The sequence below is a fragment of the Lampetra fluviatilis genome, chromosome 28 (assembly GCF_964198595.1).
Source record: "Lampetra fluviatilis chromosome 28, kcLamFluv1.1, whole genome shotgun sequence".
Lineage (NCBI taxonomy): Eukaryota > Metazoa > Chordata > Hyperoartia > Petromyzontiformes > Petromyzontidae > Lampetra > Lampetra fluviatilis.
In genome coordinates this window covers 7,384,848-7,402,816 of record NC_136302.1, presented here as the reverse complement: position 1 = coordinate 7,402,816, position 17,969 = coordinate 7,384,848, and the positions used below count along the sequence as shown (strand labels likewise).

Here is a 17,969-nt window from a genome sequence, read left to right as displayed (position 1 = left end):
TTTTATTTATTTATGTATACTTACTCGGTGAACCCCACTGAGCTATTTGCTATTTTTCAAAAGCGACCTGGTCACAAATGAAAGCTCAATTAAGCGTCTTATCACGTGGAAGTTTATAGCAGCGAAATATTCTACACACACGTTTCTAAGAGTGTTGGTGGCCACTCACCATGGTGGCCTTCATAGGTGCTCCAAAAGTATGTCACAGCGTTAATAGGGGATATCTTTGTCTTTGTTAATTTAATTATGTTATATATGAAACAGCACCAGCAATGAGAAATGCAAATGAAATTAAAGACGTATCAATTGAAAACGACTACCTATTACATAAACCTCCTTCTGTACCGTGATTCCCCTTCTCAACATAAGGTTAGGCAAATGAAAAGTCATTAATCGCTGCTCTTCTATTATTCAACAGGGCCGCGCACGTAACAGTGCACTTTGGGTGGCGTGGGAAGCTCATTGCGTTGGAAGCCTTCCAGGTAACAGCTTTGTGGAGGGAAAAAAAAATCAAATTCGCAAGTTAAGGAAAGGTAACTGGACCCTACATCATTTTCAGTCATTGCCCACTTAAACCGCACGTCCGCCAGCGAGGGCGCGCGTGCCACTCCAACGTCGAGCTCCACGTCGATTTACCCATGAGAGCACCTAGCGCAAGAAAACCATCACCGATCGCCTGGGAGGACGTGGGAACTTAAGGTCGAGTGTGGACGTCAGCAGCCCTCCTTAATTGAACGAAACCCAGGATGGGAAGCAAAACAGCCCCTCCGCCCTCCATTGTGTTAATCAGACCGACCGCTGTATCGCCGTACAATGAACAGAAGGATTGGGTGCAACACCAGAGCATTGGTTGCCAGCGCCACAACTATAACTCCCAGCGTGCGGAAATGAATTGTGCTGGCCTCGAATCCCAAGATACTTATGGTTTTTGTTTTGAATTTATTTTCTACTCCACAAAGAACCATTAACTTCTGGATGACCAGCATGCTTCTGATTATGTATTCGTCATTGTTTTTATATATATATAAAATATAACTTGTGTTGAATGCCATTAGGGCCCGGACACATTAATATATTCGAGAAATTCTGAAACGTTTGCCCTTGCACGGAATAAGCCATGAAATTATATCATATGATATTAGCACGGTGATGTATGACTCATTTAGTCATCTATAAACAAAAATGGAATTTGATGAAATAATAATGGTCATTGTGAAGAGAGAATTTAACATTTTAAAAAGTGGAAAAGAAATCAGACATAATGGACACATTGTTACGCGTGTCATATGCATAATTGTTGTCTAGCACATGTTTTTTTCTCACAATGAGTTTAAAAAAGTCTCAATCCACATCGTTTTCCAACCACTGACCCAAGCCCACAATTATCAATTGAGTTAATTAGTTAAGCAGCCTATTACTGGTCTAATACGAGAGCCGTGCCAGCATCGTTATTAACCCATTGACACTGATTGAACACATTGGAAGAGATCCATCCAATGCATATTTTGCCACACAAATGACTGCTGTGAAAGATCTGGTACTTATCAATAAGTTCAACACAAGTTTGCACAAGTTGGGGTTGACACCTGTTCTGTATATCACAGAGTCTTTTCTTAGTTGTTTTCCATTTACATTTCTTAACTGACATGTTCCATGAATCTAATGGACCAAGTTTGATTCCCTGCCATCCACCCACAGCTAACATCAGTCCCGAATGATGTCTGTAGAGGTCCAAGAGAATACCCCACCATTTTTCCTCCACACTGACAAGCATGGTGAAGTATGGTGCCGTATGGTGAACCAAACCTCATGACCAACTAGGTCTTCATCCAGCAGTAGTTTGACAAAAGGTTTGTACATTATTATTTTATGTAACAAAAAGAAAAACATTGTGAAATGAATACATCCTGTGGCTAAATATAACCAATAAGGAAAAGCTATGTGACCCTGAGAAGAGATACAATGTCTATAGAGAAGAGACTGCACATTGTTGTTCATCTGTCATACCATGAATGTCAACTCTGACTATCAGAAAAACATTGTGTGTCCTGTACATTTTGTTTAGTTTTCAAAGTCTCTTAGCCCAACGACGATTTTGCTTAGCAAACTTAATGCGCGTGACTTTAATGAACAACACAAAAGTCTGTAGAATTGGTTGTCTAAGCAAGATACACAGAATATTGCATGGGTACCACCTTATATTACAGCACAAATCGTGCGTCATGGGCAATAATTAACATTGGGTCTGGGATGAAAATGAGTAAACAGAGAGTTAAGCACAGTGGAGGGCTTTTGGAATGCTGAACTTTAAAACGAACAAAAACATACAAATGTACCCAAAGAATAACGAAACAATTCAGTCAGTACATACAGCCAACAGTTATATATAGATCAGAAACACGGAAACTGACAACAACAATGGGACAAGGGCAGACATGTGTAGAAAGGAACAAGGACAGATGCATGTTCAGACAGGAAGAGAGCACATGGATCAGGGAACAAGTAGAAATCAGACATCATATTGACTGCTGTGAAAAGCAAGGAAACTTGGGCAGGACACATTGCTATAAGGAATTACCGTTGATGGATGGGACTGGTGAGAGAGAATGCATCCAAGAGGGTGCACAGAGATCAGTGCACGTGAAGGATTGAAATGGACTGTGGCATCGCATCAGCACGAGCGAAGGTGGCAGCATGTGGACACCAGCATGGGGACACATTTATCTAGCAGTGGAAAATCGATGGCTAGTGATGATTATGACATTTGTTTTAATTAAATACATACACGTCCGATACATTGGGGGGGGGGGGGGGAATCTGCGTTTCAAATGTGCAAATGTTATCAGAAAACATTCGTTTCTGCAAGTGGCTCCCGGCAAGATGTATTGGTTTCCCCATGTCCCAGAAGGTGCTCCCAGAGCACCCACAGTTTTGGCAGAAAGTGAGAAAAAATCCCAGCATAACAGCCTCCACGTGTGTTTTCTGTCAGCGTGCATGCATCGCAAGGACCAACTGTGCATTTCGCACTTCTTAAAAACCCAAGCTGCGTCCAAAGCTCTACCTGTGTTTGCCGAAATATGTGCGAGGGTGCAATTTTGGTCTCCTTTGGCAAGTAAAATAAGAAAGCACTGCTGTGTAGGTGTTTGCGGTTGTGCCGGGTGGCTCTCAGATGTTGCGTTCACAGTTTGTACGCCGCGTTGTTCGGCGCGATCTTTGATGTTTCGCTCCGCATTGCAGGACCTTCTTCAGGCATCTTCCGGCTAACATTTCCTGAGGACGCTCTAAGCACGGTAGACGTTTCGTGCTGAACGAAATACGGTACCAACCCAAAAAACACTTCGGCGAGCAAAACGGAAAGCGCTCCATTTCTTCCACGCCGGTGCAGCTCGGAAAAAGAAATCCCCGCTCTTGCAGATGCGTGCGGTTGTGTATTGGTTGGCTTGGGATGGTAGACCGTGTCTCCTATAAGTAGAACTGCTGTTTTATTGGCCAGGCCTACTCAGAAAGATTTCTTTGGACTTTGAAAGGTCCCAAGAAAATGAATCTATTTCGGTCACGTGAAGTGTATCCACGCGAGGCGGCTCTTCGTGGCCAATAACTACAGAATTTAATGCAACAGAGCTTCGTGCAAAACTCCAAGGAATGCATACCGAACAACAGCAGTAACTGGCTGTGCTATTGTTATGACATGCTATTACGTGAATGTAACAAAAAACACAGTGTAATGTCTGATGACGAACGTATTAATCAAATCCCCTATTCCATTGCGTAGCCATTTGACGGTGATGTGGCTGACTGGGGCAGTGCGTTTTGCTGCCTGCAGCAGAGGTCCCTGGTTCAAACCCAGTGGCCACCCTGGTTAATACCGCAGTCATGCGAAGTGTAGTTGTAAGTAACCATTAAACAAGAGAGGTCCCTTACACAGTGGATTTTAAGAGATCCTGTGACGTTATCTGAATAACATTAGGCCATGTCTGCTGGCCAATTAACCACATTATAGAATGATGTGGGTGGGGATAGGGGGGGTGGTGGCGTTGAGAGGAGGGTGACATTGTCAGTCAATGCTCAACGAGCTGCAAGCTGCATTTCTAAACGGTAGGCAGAACGTGTGACGATACAACCTTATCTTGCCTACCGTGCATTCTGCTCAGGCTCTCGCCCTTTATGCACGTGACAAAGCGTTGTGACGCCCATCGCTTAATTGTATGAATTGTTCAAAAACGGGCAGTGGAGGGGGCGGTGGGGGGGGGGGGAGAGGGGGGTGGGTGGGTGGGGGGCTGCTAGCAGAGACCGCCGCCGTCGCTCACCTTTGCAAGTCGTGCGCGACTCAGAGGGCTCGTAACCGGAACGGCAGGTGCAGCTCCCGATGGGCACCATCCAGTCGCCGTCGCCGTTGCAGTAGAGCTTGATGGGCATGTCGTTCTCCTCGGCGTTGGGCACGCACGTGCCCCGCGCGATCACGAGCGACGTGCTCTCGGCCCCCGTGAGCGTCTCGCCGAACACGGCGAAGTTCTGCACGACGCGCTGGCACTTGCGGTAGAAGACCTTGACGGTGATGAGCGACATGCAGCCCCCGTAGTCCTGGAAGGCCAGGTAGAAGCCGCGCCTCGTCAGCGGCCCGAAGCTGCGCACCTCCGTGTTGATCTTCAGCACCTTGCCGCCCATGTCCACCTCGGAGAAGCTCTGGTCGGGCGCGATGGTGTCCACGCGGACGAACGGGCTCTCGGTCCAGTGCGGGCCGCCGCCGTTGCCCTGCGTGTCGCCGTCGGCCTCGTAGTAGTAGAGGTTGAAGGTCTCCTTGCACGAGCCCGGCACGTTGGGGATGCTGCTGCAGTCGCGCACCGAGAACTTAATCTCGACGTATACGCGCTGAGCGCCGCCTCGCTCGATGTAGTCGGTGCGCAGCCAGTTGTTCTGGTTCGGCTCGAACACGTTGCACACTTGGTAGGTGCGGATGGCGTTCATCTTCTCGTCGTAGCCGCTCACCTCTTCCCACTGCGAAATGGAGGGGGTGGGGGGGCGGGGCAGGGCAGCGGGAGAGGGGGGGGGGAGTGGTTCGCGGGACGCGGTTAGAGCGATCGGTGAGCGCGACGCGGCAGAGCGCGACTCGGGGTCGCGCGGTGGGGCGGCGGCTGTGGCTGCAGCAGGTGGCGTTGCCAAGACGCCGGACAGACGAACAGCACGAGCGCATCGTGGTCCCTGGGACGGTTGAGACGGGTTGCGATTAGCAGGGCGCCGGAGCTGCCGAGGCATTTCTCAGCGCCCAATAAATGCAAATCCGTATGGGGGGAGAGATGCATTGCAGATGTTTGCAATGTGGAAGATGCGCCTGCGTTGTGGGTAAATGTAGCGGATGCTTAGAAGGCAGTTCGACAGCTGCTGAAAGCACGGGGCGGTTATTTTGCCAGAAATGAAGATGTTCCCTTCGGAAAGGTTTCTGTCTATTTTCTTATTTTTTTTTAACCGTTCTAATACCATTTTATACAACGCATAGCTTCACTCAAGAAAAGCTACACAGCTGTAGCAAAAAAAAAAAACCTCACAACGGACGTAATCTTTTTCAACCATTTATCTTCATAAAGCTGTTTTTACCTGCGTCAGGCTTTGTTCTGCTGGAGCCAGGCATGGATTACAAGCTCTGGATTTACGTTTTAAAGGCAAAATGAAGACAGGGTCTGATAAAAAAAAAAATATATATATTTACACACGAGTGCCAGGACTAGCAATCCAGCACTGTGTGGTTGGCAGACTGCGCTGTGTGATTTTGCAAAAGACACGCTCGTGAATTCTTGGCAGAAATCGCTTTCGCTTTGGCACAATTATTCCTTTTGTGGGATGCACACTGAGCGACTAAATGTGCAATATGACCATTGCGACCCCTATTTTAAACCAATACTTAGTCATTCTCCAGTGTAATTTTACACACATAAAACTTTCATGAAAAATTCTGCACCTGTATTCAAAGCAGCGTGCAACAAAAGTTCAGTTTATTGGACATGCCTACAATTGCTGTCAAGCAACATCCAGCATAGTCCACCTCAGGGAATATATCACGAAGTTTGTAATGTGAATGAGCATAATCTGATAAAGCATTTGCATGATATAATTGTGTGCCAAGCCACATTGGGGCCGGGCAGTGAATGTTGAACATAAATCGTAGAAATATGCACTTTGTTTGGAAGTGCAAACTTTCCCGTCAATATTTTTTATGTCATTTTTGTTGAAAACATTAGATATGAATGCCATGGCGAAGCATCAAAGTGAGCCATTCTGCATTCTGTATTGATATTCGAGCCTGTTTCATGATGTCAGCCAACACTGGCTTTGCTTGATTTGGAATGCATTTGAACAGGCTCAATTTGGTAAGATGGCATTACGTAATCCACGCATAGTCATGATGACAATAATAATAATGGAAGGTATAATGTCACACGCGGTAACCTTTGTATTCAGCCTGTGGTCAGGATATAAATCGTTTGGTCAAGCATTATGACAAGCTATCCAAGACATCACAGATGTTTGACCCGCAGTGTACCGGTCGGCACACTGGACTTGCATTCCACATCTCGCCTGTTCTATTCGATCTCCCGGCACGGCAGTTGAGGCAGCAGTGCAGGGCTTCTCAAATCCACCCATCTCTGTCCAGCCAGCGGTATGAATGTGTACACATTCGTCGAGGTAAAGTGTGGCGTACTCCGAACCTCTTCCAAGACACCTGTCTCTGAATGGAAGAGTAGGCCAAATTACCCTGTGGAGGGGCTCTCTAGAGCTCCCTCTAATCGTGGCCACTCTGCCAGCAGCGGTACATGCACGTACGTATGTTGAACTTCTTTCGCACCATACGTAGCCAACCGTGCTTATCGGAGGTGCGGGGGAATGACAACGGACTGAACACAAAGCTGGTCTCGTTTGTGGTCATTCCCCCACACCTCCGAGCAAGGGTGGACCTTTACCTTAACCAAGAAATCATGATTTAGATGACCAGGATCTACTTAAACTATCGTCACTGTGGGGGTACGGTAAAATGAGTATATCTCGGTCATCATCAATTGATGGTCAGTCGACAGAATTGGTCTTGAGTAGCGATTTGTCCTCATTAACCACTGTGTTGGAATTACTAATAGAGATGAGCACTGCCCAATGGCCAATGGTTACTTAGTAAACCGGATAAATGGACTTGCCTTCTAAAGGTCGACCACCCTGTAAGTGAAACGTGCACTCTCCTGTTTAAATGCCGAGTAGCTGTATCGCCTTCAAAGCGATTGTGCTTTAAGCTTTACATGCAAAACATGTTGCCAGCACACTGCTGGAAGCAGACACATGTTAAATTTAAATATATATTTCGCAGAGTTTGATGGGGGGAGGGGACAAATAAAAATGTATATTTTATGCACGGAACTTTTTATTTGACATTTGGTACCTATTAGCAAAGAACACATGATGGAAACCCAGGTTTCTGCCAGTGACTATCATAAATTAACCACTGGAAATTTTAACTTTACTTCAAGTCACTTTAATTAGTTTCAAATTTATGATTTCGTTTGTCCAATTAAGCAAAAACAAGCCCTAAATGCTATCGGCCAAATTTGGAATTTAAGAACGGCATCATATATTAAAGCACGCACGGGGCACGGCCAAGTCACGTGAATACTACTAAGATAAAAAAAATTGTGATGCCTTAAAACTAATGCCTACAGCCCTGTAATTATGGTTACACGTTGCTTGGAAAGTGAAGGATCTAATTAGTTTGTGGAGTGGTAGCATCTGGGTCACCCGTGTTTTGTCAACACGCATCTTGCTTACTCTTGGGAGGCCGCGTGTTCCAATGAGGTGCAAAACACAGCTTTATGTAGACACAGGGGACGGTGGGGTGGCGGCGGGGGAAGTGGTACAAATGGAAAAATTATTATTATTTTGGCTGGTGGGAGTGCAGGTAGGATGAGCAGCTGCACTGAGGTGAGAGTGGCTCGGAGAGTAAAGTGGGGTAGTACAACGAGCGTGAGAGTGTTTTCTTCCCCCCCCCACCACCTCTCTCAGCTCACACAAACACTCGGAGGACCTCCACGCACAGGGCTTGGACATTTTCATTATGTCGCGACAACCACATTTCCGAGGGAGTGCTATACTTTCCGCTGACCTATCTGCCCTCTCTACCCACGACAACCACCTTCATCTCTCCAAGAGGGGGCAACGATAGGGAGGGAAACGGTACGTGTGAAAGGTCGCGACATTGATTCTGAAAATAAGGTCACGGGTGTGCGACTGGAGGGGCCATTACTTGCAGTTTGTTTCAGCGAGACTTTGCCTTCCACGTGTGGAGTGTTTCCCGTGTCGTGGTTCAAGGAACGTCAAAAAACTCAAAAGCGCCATGGGTCGTGCAGAGTGTCCGACTCAAGACAAAGGCATATTATTGGAAATGTTTTAAAATTACAAGCGAAGCACCGGTCTTGTTAAAGCAAAAACTTACAAGCAGCCAAAAAATCTAAAAGGCATGGTATGATTTAGATCAAAAGCCTATTTAAATAAAGAATGGTGGTAGAAATTATTTATGTCCTCACATTTCATGAACGAGCATTGTAAGGAACCTTATGTGTCCATCTCTAAGTCAGTCGGCAAGTCACGGCGCTTACTTGAATAATTTCCATCGTACCGATGGGCTCATTCTGACCACTGACCTATTAAAAAATTATGACTGACAATTTTCACCACGGCAATCTATTCATTAATCCCCCCCCACTTTGCGCAAGAGCACAGAAGTGTGGTTATCACATCTACGCCTCTATATAAGGAACGAAACACGTGGACTTCTCCACAAATCTGGCTGTCGCCTGATAGTTGTAATTACTGGTGAAACGTCGTACTCAGATTCTAAATGTTGTGGCTTGGCTCTCCAACACACCAGTGTGCTGTACTAGTGACGAATTGGCACGTTCTGTTTACGTGACAATCTTTACAAGTTGGCTGTGTCGGATGGAGGTGGGTTTTAAGGACACATCTATATATTTACGCGATCTAACCCAAAAGGCCTCTCATGGAATCTGTTCGGGTTTCTACATTTCCAAATTCTCTTTCCATTCCTCTCATTTTTGGAGAGTTGGCAACAATTTGAGTTACCACGATGGGCGGAAACTGAATGCAGTCTTGTGGGAGGGGACTTTAAAACAGTGACATTTCACTGGCGTTTGCTAGCGTGCTACCTATTGAGTATGACATGTGCTCACACGCGTGGTTCGACGGTGATGTCAAAAATGTTGCATGCAAATTAAAGGGGAGCAATCGTACCTGGCAATTTATTGCCATTCCATGCAGCACTGCAGCTACAGATTATCCCATAATGGCCGGTTATGCCTTGGCACAGGGTTGGTTTACTTTTAAGAGTAGAGTTATATGTGCACCCTTTCCATAGCCACATGATTAGTGTAGTCACTTTGCCCAGCAATCCTCACGTGGCATTAAACAATGGGAAAATCTTCTCTCTTTTCCAATCAGGAGCGTTATAATCCACTTGTTTTTATTCATCCTTCCTGCACCACTCTGTTGTGTTTGGAATTGGTGTGTCCTACATATGTAGATGTGCAAAAGGCTGTTACAACAATTAAATCCTCTTCAATATTTAAAAAGGTGGTTAATTATAAAAAAAGAAATGATTCCAGTAATTCTGCTGCATAAATAGGGCATTTGGTATCGATTAAATGCTAGAATAAGGGCATTGTAGTAAGCCATGTTCATGTGCTAACAATGGCTGATATAGAATACAGTTGGGCTTGCGTGTGGATTGTATTGTCAATATTTGCAAGAAACTAAAGATAAACTTATATTTAGACACGGTGATCGAAGATCAGATAAGCCAGTTCACTACTCTCAGTTGATTAAGCACTTGAATCATTCCTAAGAGTGCTGAATAATGTGGGAAGGCTTATATTCTTATGAAGTTGAAGGAAACAATGTTTAACATCTTATAATGGCATGAAAACAACATTTCAAACGCAAAAATGCGTCGGTTTTTGTAGTTGGGCTGTAGGGTCCTCACTTAACGCGTGTTCGCGATCGAGCGGTTCTTCCATTAGGGGACACTTTCACACAACGCAGAATGCACCCCGTTATAGCGCAGACTCTGAGTAGTCGAAGATGAGCTACGTTTTTGAGCTGCGTGGCTGAGTGGTATAGGAATTCTGGATACACGCTGGGAATGATGCGGTACGCGGCGGCGTACCCTCATCTCAGTTATTGGTCCTATCATCGTACTTTGTGTGGATGTATCTTGCCAAACTTTATGGTTACTTTCCTTATTACGGGGACATCGTTTTTTTCGCTTAACGTGTGTTACACTTAACACGACACCTTCCGGTTAGCATGGTTCGGCTACGTACGGTGCGAAATAAATTAATCATACATACATCCTCATCAGGAACGCACCTACGACACTAAGCAGGGAATTACTGTTTCACTCTCCAATGTGTCTTTGGGTTGCTTGGCACAATGTCGACGTTTTGCTCCACGTGCTTCAGAGCTTCTTTGGGAACTGAAAAGAAGAAGCTCCTGGGACGTGGGGCTAAGCATCGGACATCGCGCCAAATGGCACGCGGCGGAAACAAGAAAGGACAGTGTGTAGAGAACGTTGTGGCCAAATCTCGACACTTACCCCGTTCCCCGGCTGAGCCAGCCATCCGAGCTCGGACGTGGCAAACGTGGAGTCCATGAGAATCTCTGCAAAAATAAATACAAAGAGGAAAGCATCGGGTCAATGTTTCTACATCACACAAACACAAAAGACACAGTCTCCCAGTTTACCCTTGAACTGTGAGCAGAGCACTGTTGGGAAGCGCTTATTGAACCCGGCACGACTCACACAGAGGACTGGTACGGCCAGAAACCTGCAAGGCTGCCCTTTGTCTGCCAAGTGAGGACATTCACACGGCGCACGCCGGTTGAGCTGACCTACGGGAGGCCCAACACAAGCTGAGATGCCACCTGTGTTGCGATGTTAGCCATGGCTGGCAATCAAACCCAAGTGCACGAGGTCACCAGCACAGTTTACGAACCAAAATTCCCACCGCTCCCCCAAGCACGACAACGACGGGCAGCCCTCGCCACCAAGCGACGGCGATGTTGCCACAGCGCTCCCCCACGAAGTCAAACACGTGTGCACATGCAACGCACACGTGTCGGTGTATGGAAATACACTACAAAAAAGACAGAGATCCCCCGTATAGCCTTAGCAGACTGTTGGAGCAAGTGCTATGAGCGAGCACCGATGAAGGTCGGCAAGGCAGACCGGAGGGTGGGTGGCCACCAGCACCACGCCCGGCCGATTTTGTCTCCCCAATTGGCGATGTTAACACACCGCACCAGGTACTCATTTGAGGCTGAGTCGACCTAGGGGAGGCCCACGACCGGTTCAGATAATCGTCACTGGTGTTGGCAGTGAGCGGGAATCGAACTCGGGTCACCGAGGTTCGTCGCGACCGCTCCCTACAACGCCGCATTGTACGCGCACGTTATTCGAATGCACATCTCAAGATACCCGTCCCATTCAATGCACTTCATATGCATTCATGGCTAATAATTATAACATTCGTAATAACAGTGCGTCGATTAGACAGACGACGCCTATGCAGTGTGTGCAGGAAACACGTCCGAGGGCTTGCAAAATAAACTACCTCACTTGCAGCCATACGTTTTGTCTGTGTGTTTAATGGGTGGTGCACGTTTCCATGGGAAAATACATGCGGCCGTGTTTTTTCATGCATTTCTTTTTCAAATCCCACCGGGAATGTTGACGTTGGGATGAGAGGAAGCGTTGTCAATAAGCATGGGTGACATAAAGAAAAAGAAAAACCTTGGAATGTATGTTGAGCCGTTAATGAAAGGTTGGAACGAGCTGGAGCACTTAATTAATGTCGGCATAACAGTTCTTTGTCAAGGTGTATGGTCAGTAATAATGGAAAAGTAGGCCAAATTATCTCTTTAGGGGTTCTGTAGAGCTCTATCTGGTGGAGGCATCTTCTGCCGGTAGTGGTATTAAGAATTCGAGTATTTGGTTTCGAGTATTTGGTTGCTATACATTTCCAACGTGAGAAACCACTTTATTGGGTGATCATTGGTTGCCAGGTCACTTCTGCAAAAGAGCTACGTAGCTCAGTGGGCCTTACCTGGTTAAATAAAACATGGTTTCGTTTTAGTTTAAGTAATTGCAGGGCTGCACCTTTACCTTAAAAGACAAGTTTTCACCAGAAAAAACACGAATCGTCGTCCCACAAAATCAGACTACATGCTTATTCTGTGCATGTATTATACTAGTATATTACATCCATTTATCGGTCCACTGCTGGATGAATGTTTTCCTGAGTCACATCATTTATAGGAGTGCTATGGCCATACTTTACACGAGGGCCAGTTTGGGTTGATGAAATGGAGGGCTTAGGACCTGTTCAGATATCACTCCTCAGCGGTGTTAGCCATGGTTGGAATCTAACTCGGGTCGTCAGTTTTATAGCACACAAGAGCGTAGCTACTCCCACCCTACAAATGTACCTATAACACACGAAGGTATTTCTAAACATGACAGATAAAAAGACAATGTTTCTTTCCCATATCTGTCAGCTTACCTATTTAGTTACTTACGGTCTCCACAACGGCGCTAATGATTGCGTTGAATTCATGAACAACCACCTTTGACAAATAAAAATGTAAATCCAGTATGGGATATCGCAGCACAGGATGGGTATGTAAGAAATGGCACGCAAAGTAAATCATTGCAAGCTCAAGCACGTTTCACGTCGGTGTTCCCAAGACAACTGAGGTTCGGCTGGCTAGGTAAGAAGTCTGGATTAGTGGCAATTATACGTAGGTGTGGGCCCTATTTACAGGCGAGATTTCATCATACGTTTCTTTTAATTGTTACTCATGCGGGGAGTTTATCCCATCTCATTTGTGTCTTTTGAATAAACTGGCGCCGGTGATTATATTTTTTCCCACCAAAATGTCAACATTCATAATTAATCTCCGCTAACTACATGTTATATTAGACCAACTTAGAAAAATATATAATGCTCTGAATGTTAATGGTTACACATCTCTGCGAGAATTGCTTCGCCGGAGCAGATTGTAATGAATGATACGGCAAAGGTAGGAAATAGCAGTGGCATTTTGGCTTTCTCGATATTACCAAAATGATTTATGAGGCTTTCATTAGAGTTCATTTATTTGTTTCTGCAAGCTTCGAAACCAATTTTCAGGGTTTAATGTACGGGATGAATGTGACCCGCATTCACATGCTACTGTCACACGGAAAAGTTTAGAACAAGAAACACTAACCTTGAAACGGCCATGAATGAGGCAACATCTGCATTGAATGCATCGGTATATACATATATACATGTGCAACAGGCATGTCCCTAAAGCAGCTTTGTTTTCAAGTTCCCTTGTGAACACTTTGTTGAAGCTAGCCTTGCCAATTGATTTCACACAATCCTCCTGAAACCACATTGAGACATGAGAGCCAAACTTACAGGCACAATATAATGCAGATTTTGCATGGGTTATGGTAAGCACGTGAGAACTGCAGACAATATTATTTATTTTTTTAATGTATATACTACAGATTCAAATATAAAGTATAGAGAGACTTATGTTGAATTTAAATATAACATCATAATCCTCATCATCAATGTAATTTCCATATGCAATTCTGTTATTAGAAATAACAATTTTTCTTTTTTAATCTGTACGATATTTGGGGCATTATGTTGTTTATTAGCTTCCATTTCCCACTTGTATAGTACTGTATTAATAATTCCTCATTACATGAATAGATGAACACAATTCAAATCAATACATCATTTGTGCGTCAGTTACAGATTATCTAACCATGCTTCACCAAGTGTATTAATGCGTGTTGGTGAAATAGGGGCCTAGGACATGTTGAGGTACCACTTGCCACTACTATCAGCCACGGCCAGGAATTGAACTTGGCTCGCCGGGTTTATCGCGCAGTGTGCTAACCACCGTAAAACTGCTCCCCCCATATGCACACACCAATACCTCGACCAAAATTTATATGACAGTAACATTTTTTCTGTGCATTTGCTCCTTCTTTATAGTTCAAAGTGAAAATACTTCTCAAAGAAATGTTCACTTTTGGGTGTGACATTACTTGAGCGTAATTATGTATTCCATATAAAGCAATTAGGTTGGCACCACTGCACATACAGTGGTTTAAAGGGTAGCTGGTAACATCTTCGGTCTATTTTCATGTACGTACAAAAAACAGTGCTGAATATTCTCCCTTTAGCCGTTACCTTTGTCAGTCTTGTGAACCCATTACCCTCAAACTGATCGGCATTTGATTGTTACCACAAAGTCACGCGGCGCAGGTTCTGCGCCCCGTGACATCTGATACAGAAGCCACTTCTGATAGATTCTGCCAGTGGAGTGACACAGCTGTAAGGAGGAGGTGGTTTGGGGCGCGTAAAACCAACGCAAGCCTTCCGTGTGACTGCAGCATTGCAATGTGCACCGTGAGTGATGTTCCTGCGGCAATAGGCGGTGCATTTTGCCGGTGAAGTTTATGTTTATAACTGGTATTTAACATTGGTTCAGCAGGCTCAGAGGCCAAAGGATGAAAATATATTATATCTTTAAGTGGAGTGCTGTTTCATTATATATTTGGTATTCCTGATTGTTATGCTCTTTGAAATAGTCTGTTGCTGATGATAATGATGTTGACCATGATGGTGACACAACATGAAACAATGTCATTTATAGAGTCTGAATGCAACTGCAAGATGATGACAATCGTGATGACGGATATTTACCTAATTCTATCGGTCATAAATAAGGCAAATATGTAAAGAAAGCAAATGATCTGCTGATCTGATGACAATGAGTGAATGGACCATTCCGTGTATCACATTCAGAGTATGGACAATTTTAGACATACATAGTCACTATACAGTACTCTCTAGGTAGGAGCTGGATTGATGACACACGACAGTTCTGTTTTGTGATCATGAAAGATTAATTTAACAAACCATACCTAGTCATTGTTACTAATTTATGTAGGACTTGCTCGTAGTCCTTGCATACGCACATGTGATTAGAAATGTCGTGTTATTTTATGCCAATTGTCAAGTGTCAATGACAGCACAAAACATTATAATAATGTATAGTATTTGGTAAAGTACTTGACAATGTTGGGCTAGATAATAAAAAGAAAAAACAAAAAATTAGTCTCGAAAGCCAAAATCTTCGCCTTATGTAGTAACGGTGTGAATCAACAACGCCCCTGGATGGCAGACGAACACGTAGTGTCTCATGACTCAGACGCACAGACGCGACACGTTAAATAACGTAGCCACAAGGCAGACACCTTTAATCAAACAGGTAAGTTAGAGTTCAATATCAGCTTAAACAATAAGGGACAATCTTCTTGGTTCTTTCGGTAAAATCACGTAGAAGGGAAATAATAAGATAATAAACATATAACAAAATAAAATACAATTCTCACGACGTTTCAGCCACAACGCAAGCAGCCGTCCTCAGGTGAAGACCTGTTCTGCTTGCGTTGTGGCTGAAACGTCGTGAGAATTGTATTTTATTATGTTACAAATTTTTTATTTTATTATTTCCTTTCTACGTGACTTCATCGAAAGACCCAAAGAATATGAATTCCTGCAGTCACGAAAGCTTTAAGTCAAGATACAATAACAATTGTCCCTCCGAATGCAGCAATGAAGAGCCATGCAAGCGAGCCTACAGCAGTGTGATCGATGGTGTCAATCATAATCCAGAAACATTCAGCGGGGTAATTGTTACAGAGATGCGTGTACACACACACGCGCATAATTGAACTTACGGAGCAGATTTCTAATTACCGTATCGTATGTTGAGATTTTTGCAGCATTTTTACTAAATAAGCACCGTACCATGAATGCAACGGCCTTTTAGCTATTGTTATAATCCATACAACCAAAACGATGTAATCTTTCGATTGCATACAGTTGTTTCACAATCTGGCTGGACAGAAATATATTTGGATAACTAAAATAGCCCAGTAATTCCATGTTCTCTGATCGAATGTTGATCAACGGGAAAATAATAGCTTGTGAAGACCTGATTAGCTTAACGGCTTAAACAAAAATTACTGTGTGCGCGTGCTAATGGGACAAAAATGCTCTGACGCCCTCTCACCTCTCAGCTTGGAGTTGTGGCAATGCGATTTGTCAATGTAGAACCAACCCCAATAAGCAAGCGCACACCCACACGTCGCAGAAAGGTGTTTCCTTATGTCATACGTATTAATGAAATTCACAAAATAGAAGCAAACTGTGCTTTTTTCAATATATTTCTAATTTTTCATAATACATCACCGATTCGTAATTCTTCCTAGATCCGCTCGCTATATACGCAATGCGGTGTATTGTTCTCATCCAAAACTCACTGAGCTGTAATTATCCCATATTCTGTCCGATTAAAATGCATTGCAACTAAATAAAAGATCATACACGAAGGGTTGCATTTTTGAGTAGCACACAGTAACTGCCCGATGCGCGTTCTATCCATCAAAATAAGAATACTACGATATTCTCCGAGCATCTAGTGGGATGTATGCACGTGTGTATATTTAGTGAGCCCTGGAAAAAAAATAAATCCCGAGAAAGCGGAAACATCATCTCCTGCAAAGCAGCACCTGAGGGCCACTGTGGTAATTCTAAATAAACAAACCTGTGACTCACAAGCACACACACACACGCTACCTCCTACCCACTACGCCTGACGCCTATCAACAATAATAATATAATAATGCAGACAGGGGATATAAAACATGAACGCATCAATAGGCGGAACCCGACGACACAGATGACTCATGATGTATTTTTCACTGAAAGTGACTGTAGGTTTGGGATCCGAAAGTAAACATGGCTTTTGACGGACACGTTTCAAAACGGGTGGTACTTCCTTGCCTCGCACGTCTGGCTCGTGCAGCTGTTTGTACACTTATTGAGTCCACGAAAAAAAAGAGGATTGTGGGGCCATTCATTTTACCAACAGCTTTGCAAGACAAGTTTTGTCACTTGCGATCGCACCCCCGATTGTGCTAATTCACTGGTGCGAAAAACATGCAATTACACCGTTCATTCTGCCACACCTCAGGGCGATCTTTATTACAGGCATTCTGGTAGGGGGGGGTTCCCTTTTTTATTACAGCAAAAGGCAGCCATCAATTTATCAGAGCAAATTAGCAAGCCAAATAGGACTGTTGTTGCTATTATTATTATGAGGACGTAAACACCAAAAAACATTTGCGAGCTGTGCAAATGTATTCTTTGGGTCTTTCGGTAAAGTCACGTAGATAGGTTCAAAGAAACTAACAAAAATAACAAAACAAAACTACGACGTTTTTTGTTTTTTAGTTTTGATCGCAACGTAAACGGTCGTCATCAGCCCGATGATGACCGCTTGCGTTTCTTTGAACCTATCCACCTGACTTTACCGAAAGACCCAAAGAATATGAATTCCGGCAGTCACGAAAGCTTCAAGTCAAGATCTTTCGAAATGTGTTTACTTCTTTATTGTTAGTTTTTATTTTAGTTTTAAGGTCAAAGAAGCACCACTGGCTCACAAGCCTCAAATTCATGGGACGTTTGGCCAATTAATTCTCTTTTTCTTGGTTCTTTCGGTAAAGTCACGTAGAAGGGAAATAAAAATAATAATAAAACTGAATAAAATTATTCTCACGACGTTTCGGTCACAACGCAAGCAGCCGTCCTTGCATTGTGGCCGAAACGTCGTGAGAATGAATTTATTATGTTTATTTTTGTATTATTTTATTATTTCCCTTCTACGTGACTTTACCGAAAGAACCAAGAAGATGAATCCCTGCAGTCACGAAAGCTTTAAATCGAAATTTAATTCTCGTTTGTTTATTTATGAAAGTGGATGTACATATGTTAAACTTCGTTCGCCGC

The 17,969-nt window shown here is 44.0% G+C and overlaps 1 protein-coding gene across 2 annotated transcripts in view; it reads right to left on the bottom strand.

The window, feature by feature from the left end:
- Positions 1-17,969, bottom strand: part of LOC144942737 (ephrin type-B receptor 1-B-like) — a 175,519-nt gene that overhangs the window by 113,522 nt on the left and 44,028 nt on the right. For both annotated transcript variants that reach the window (XM_078869609.1, XM_078869610.1), the window contains exons 2-3: positions 10,643-10,707; positions 4,308-4,995 (exon numbers count right to left, since the gene is read on the bottom strand). In XM_078869609.1, coding sequence (XP_078725735.1) covers positions 4,308-4,995; positions 10,643-10,707 — 753 coding nt within the window. The remainder of the gene's footprint in view (positions 1-4,307; positions 4,996-10,642; positions 10,708-17,969) is intronic.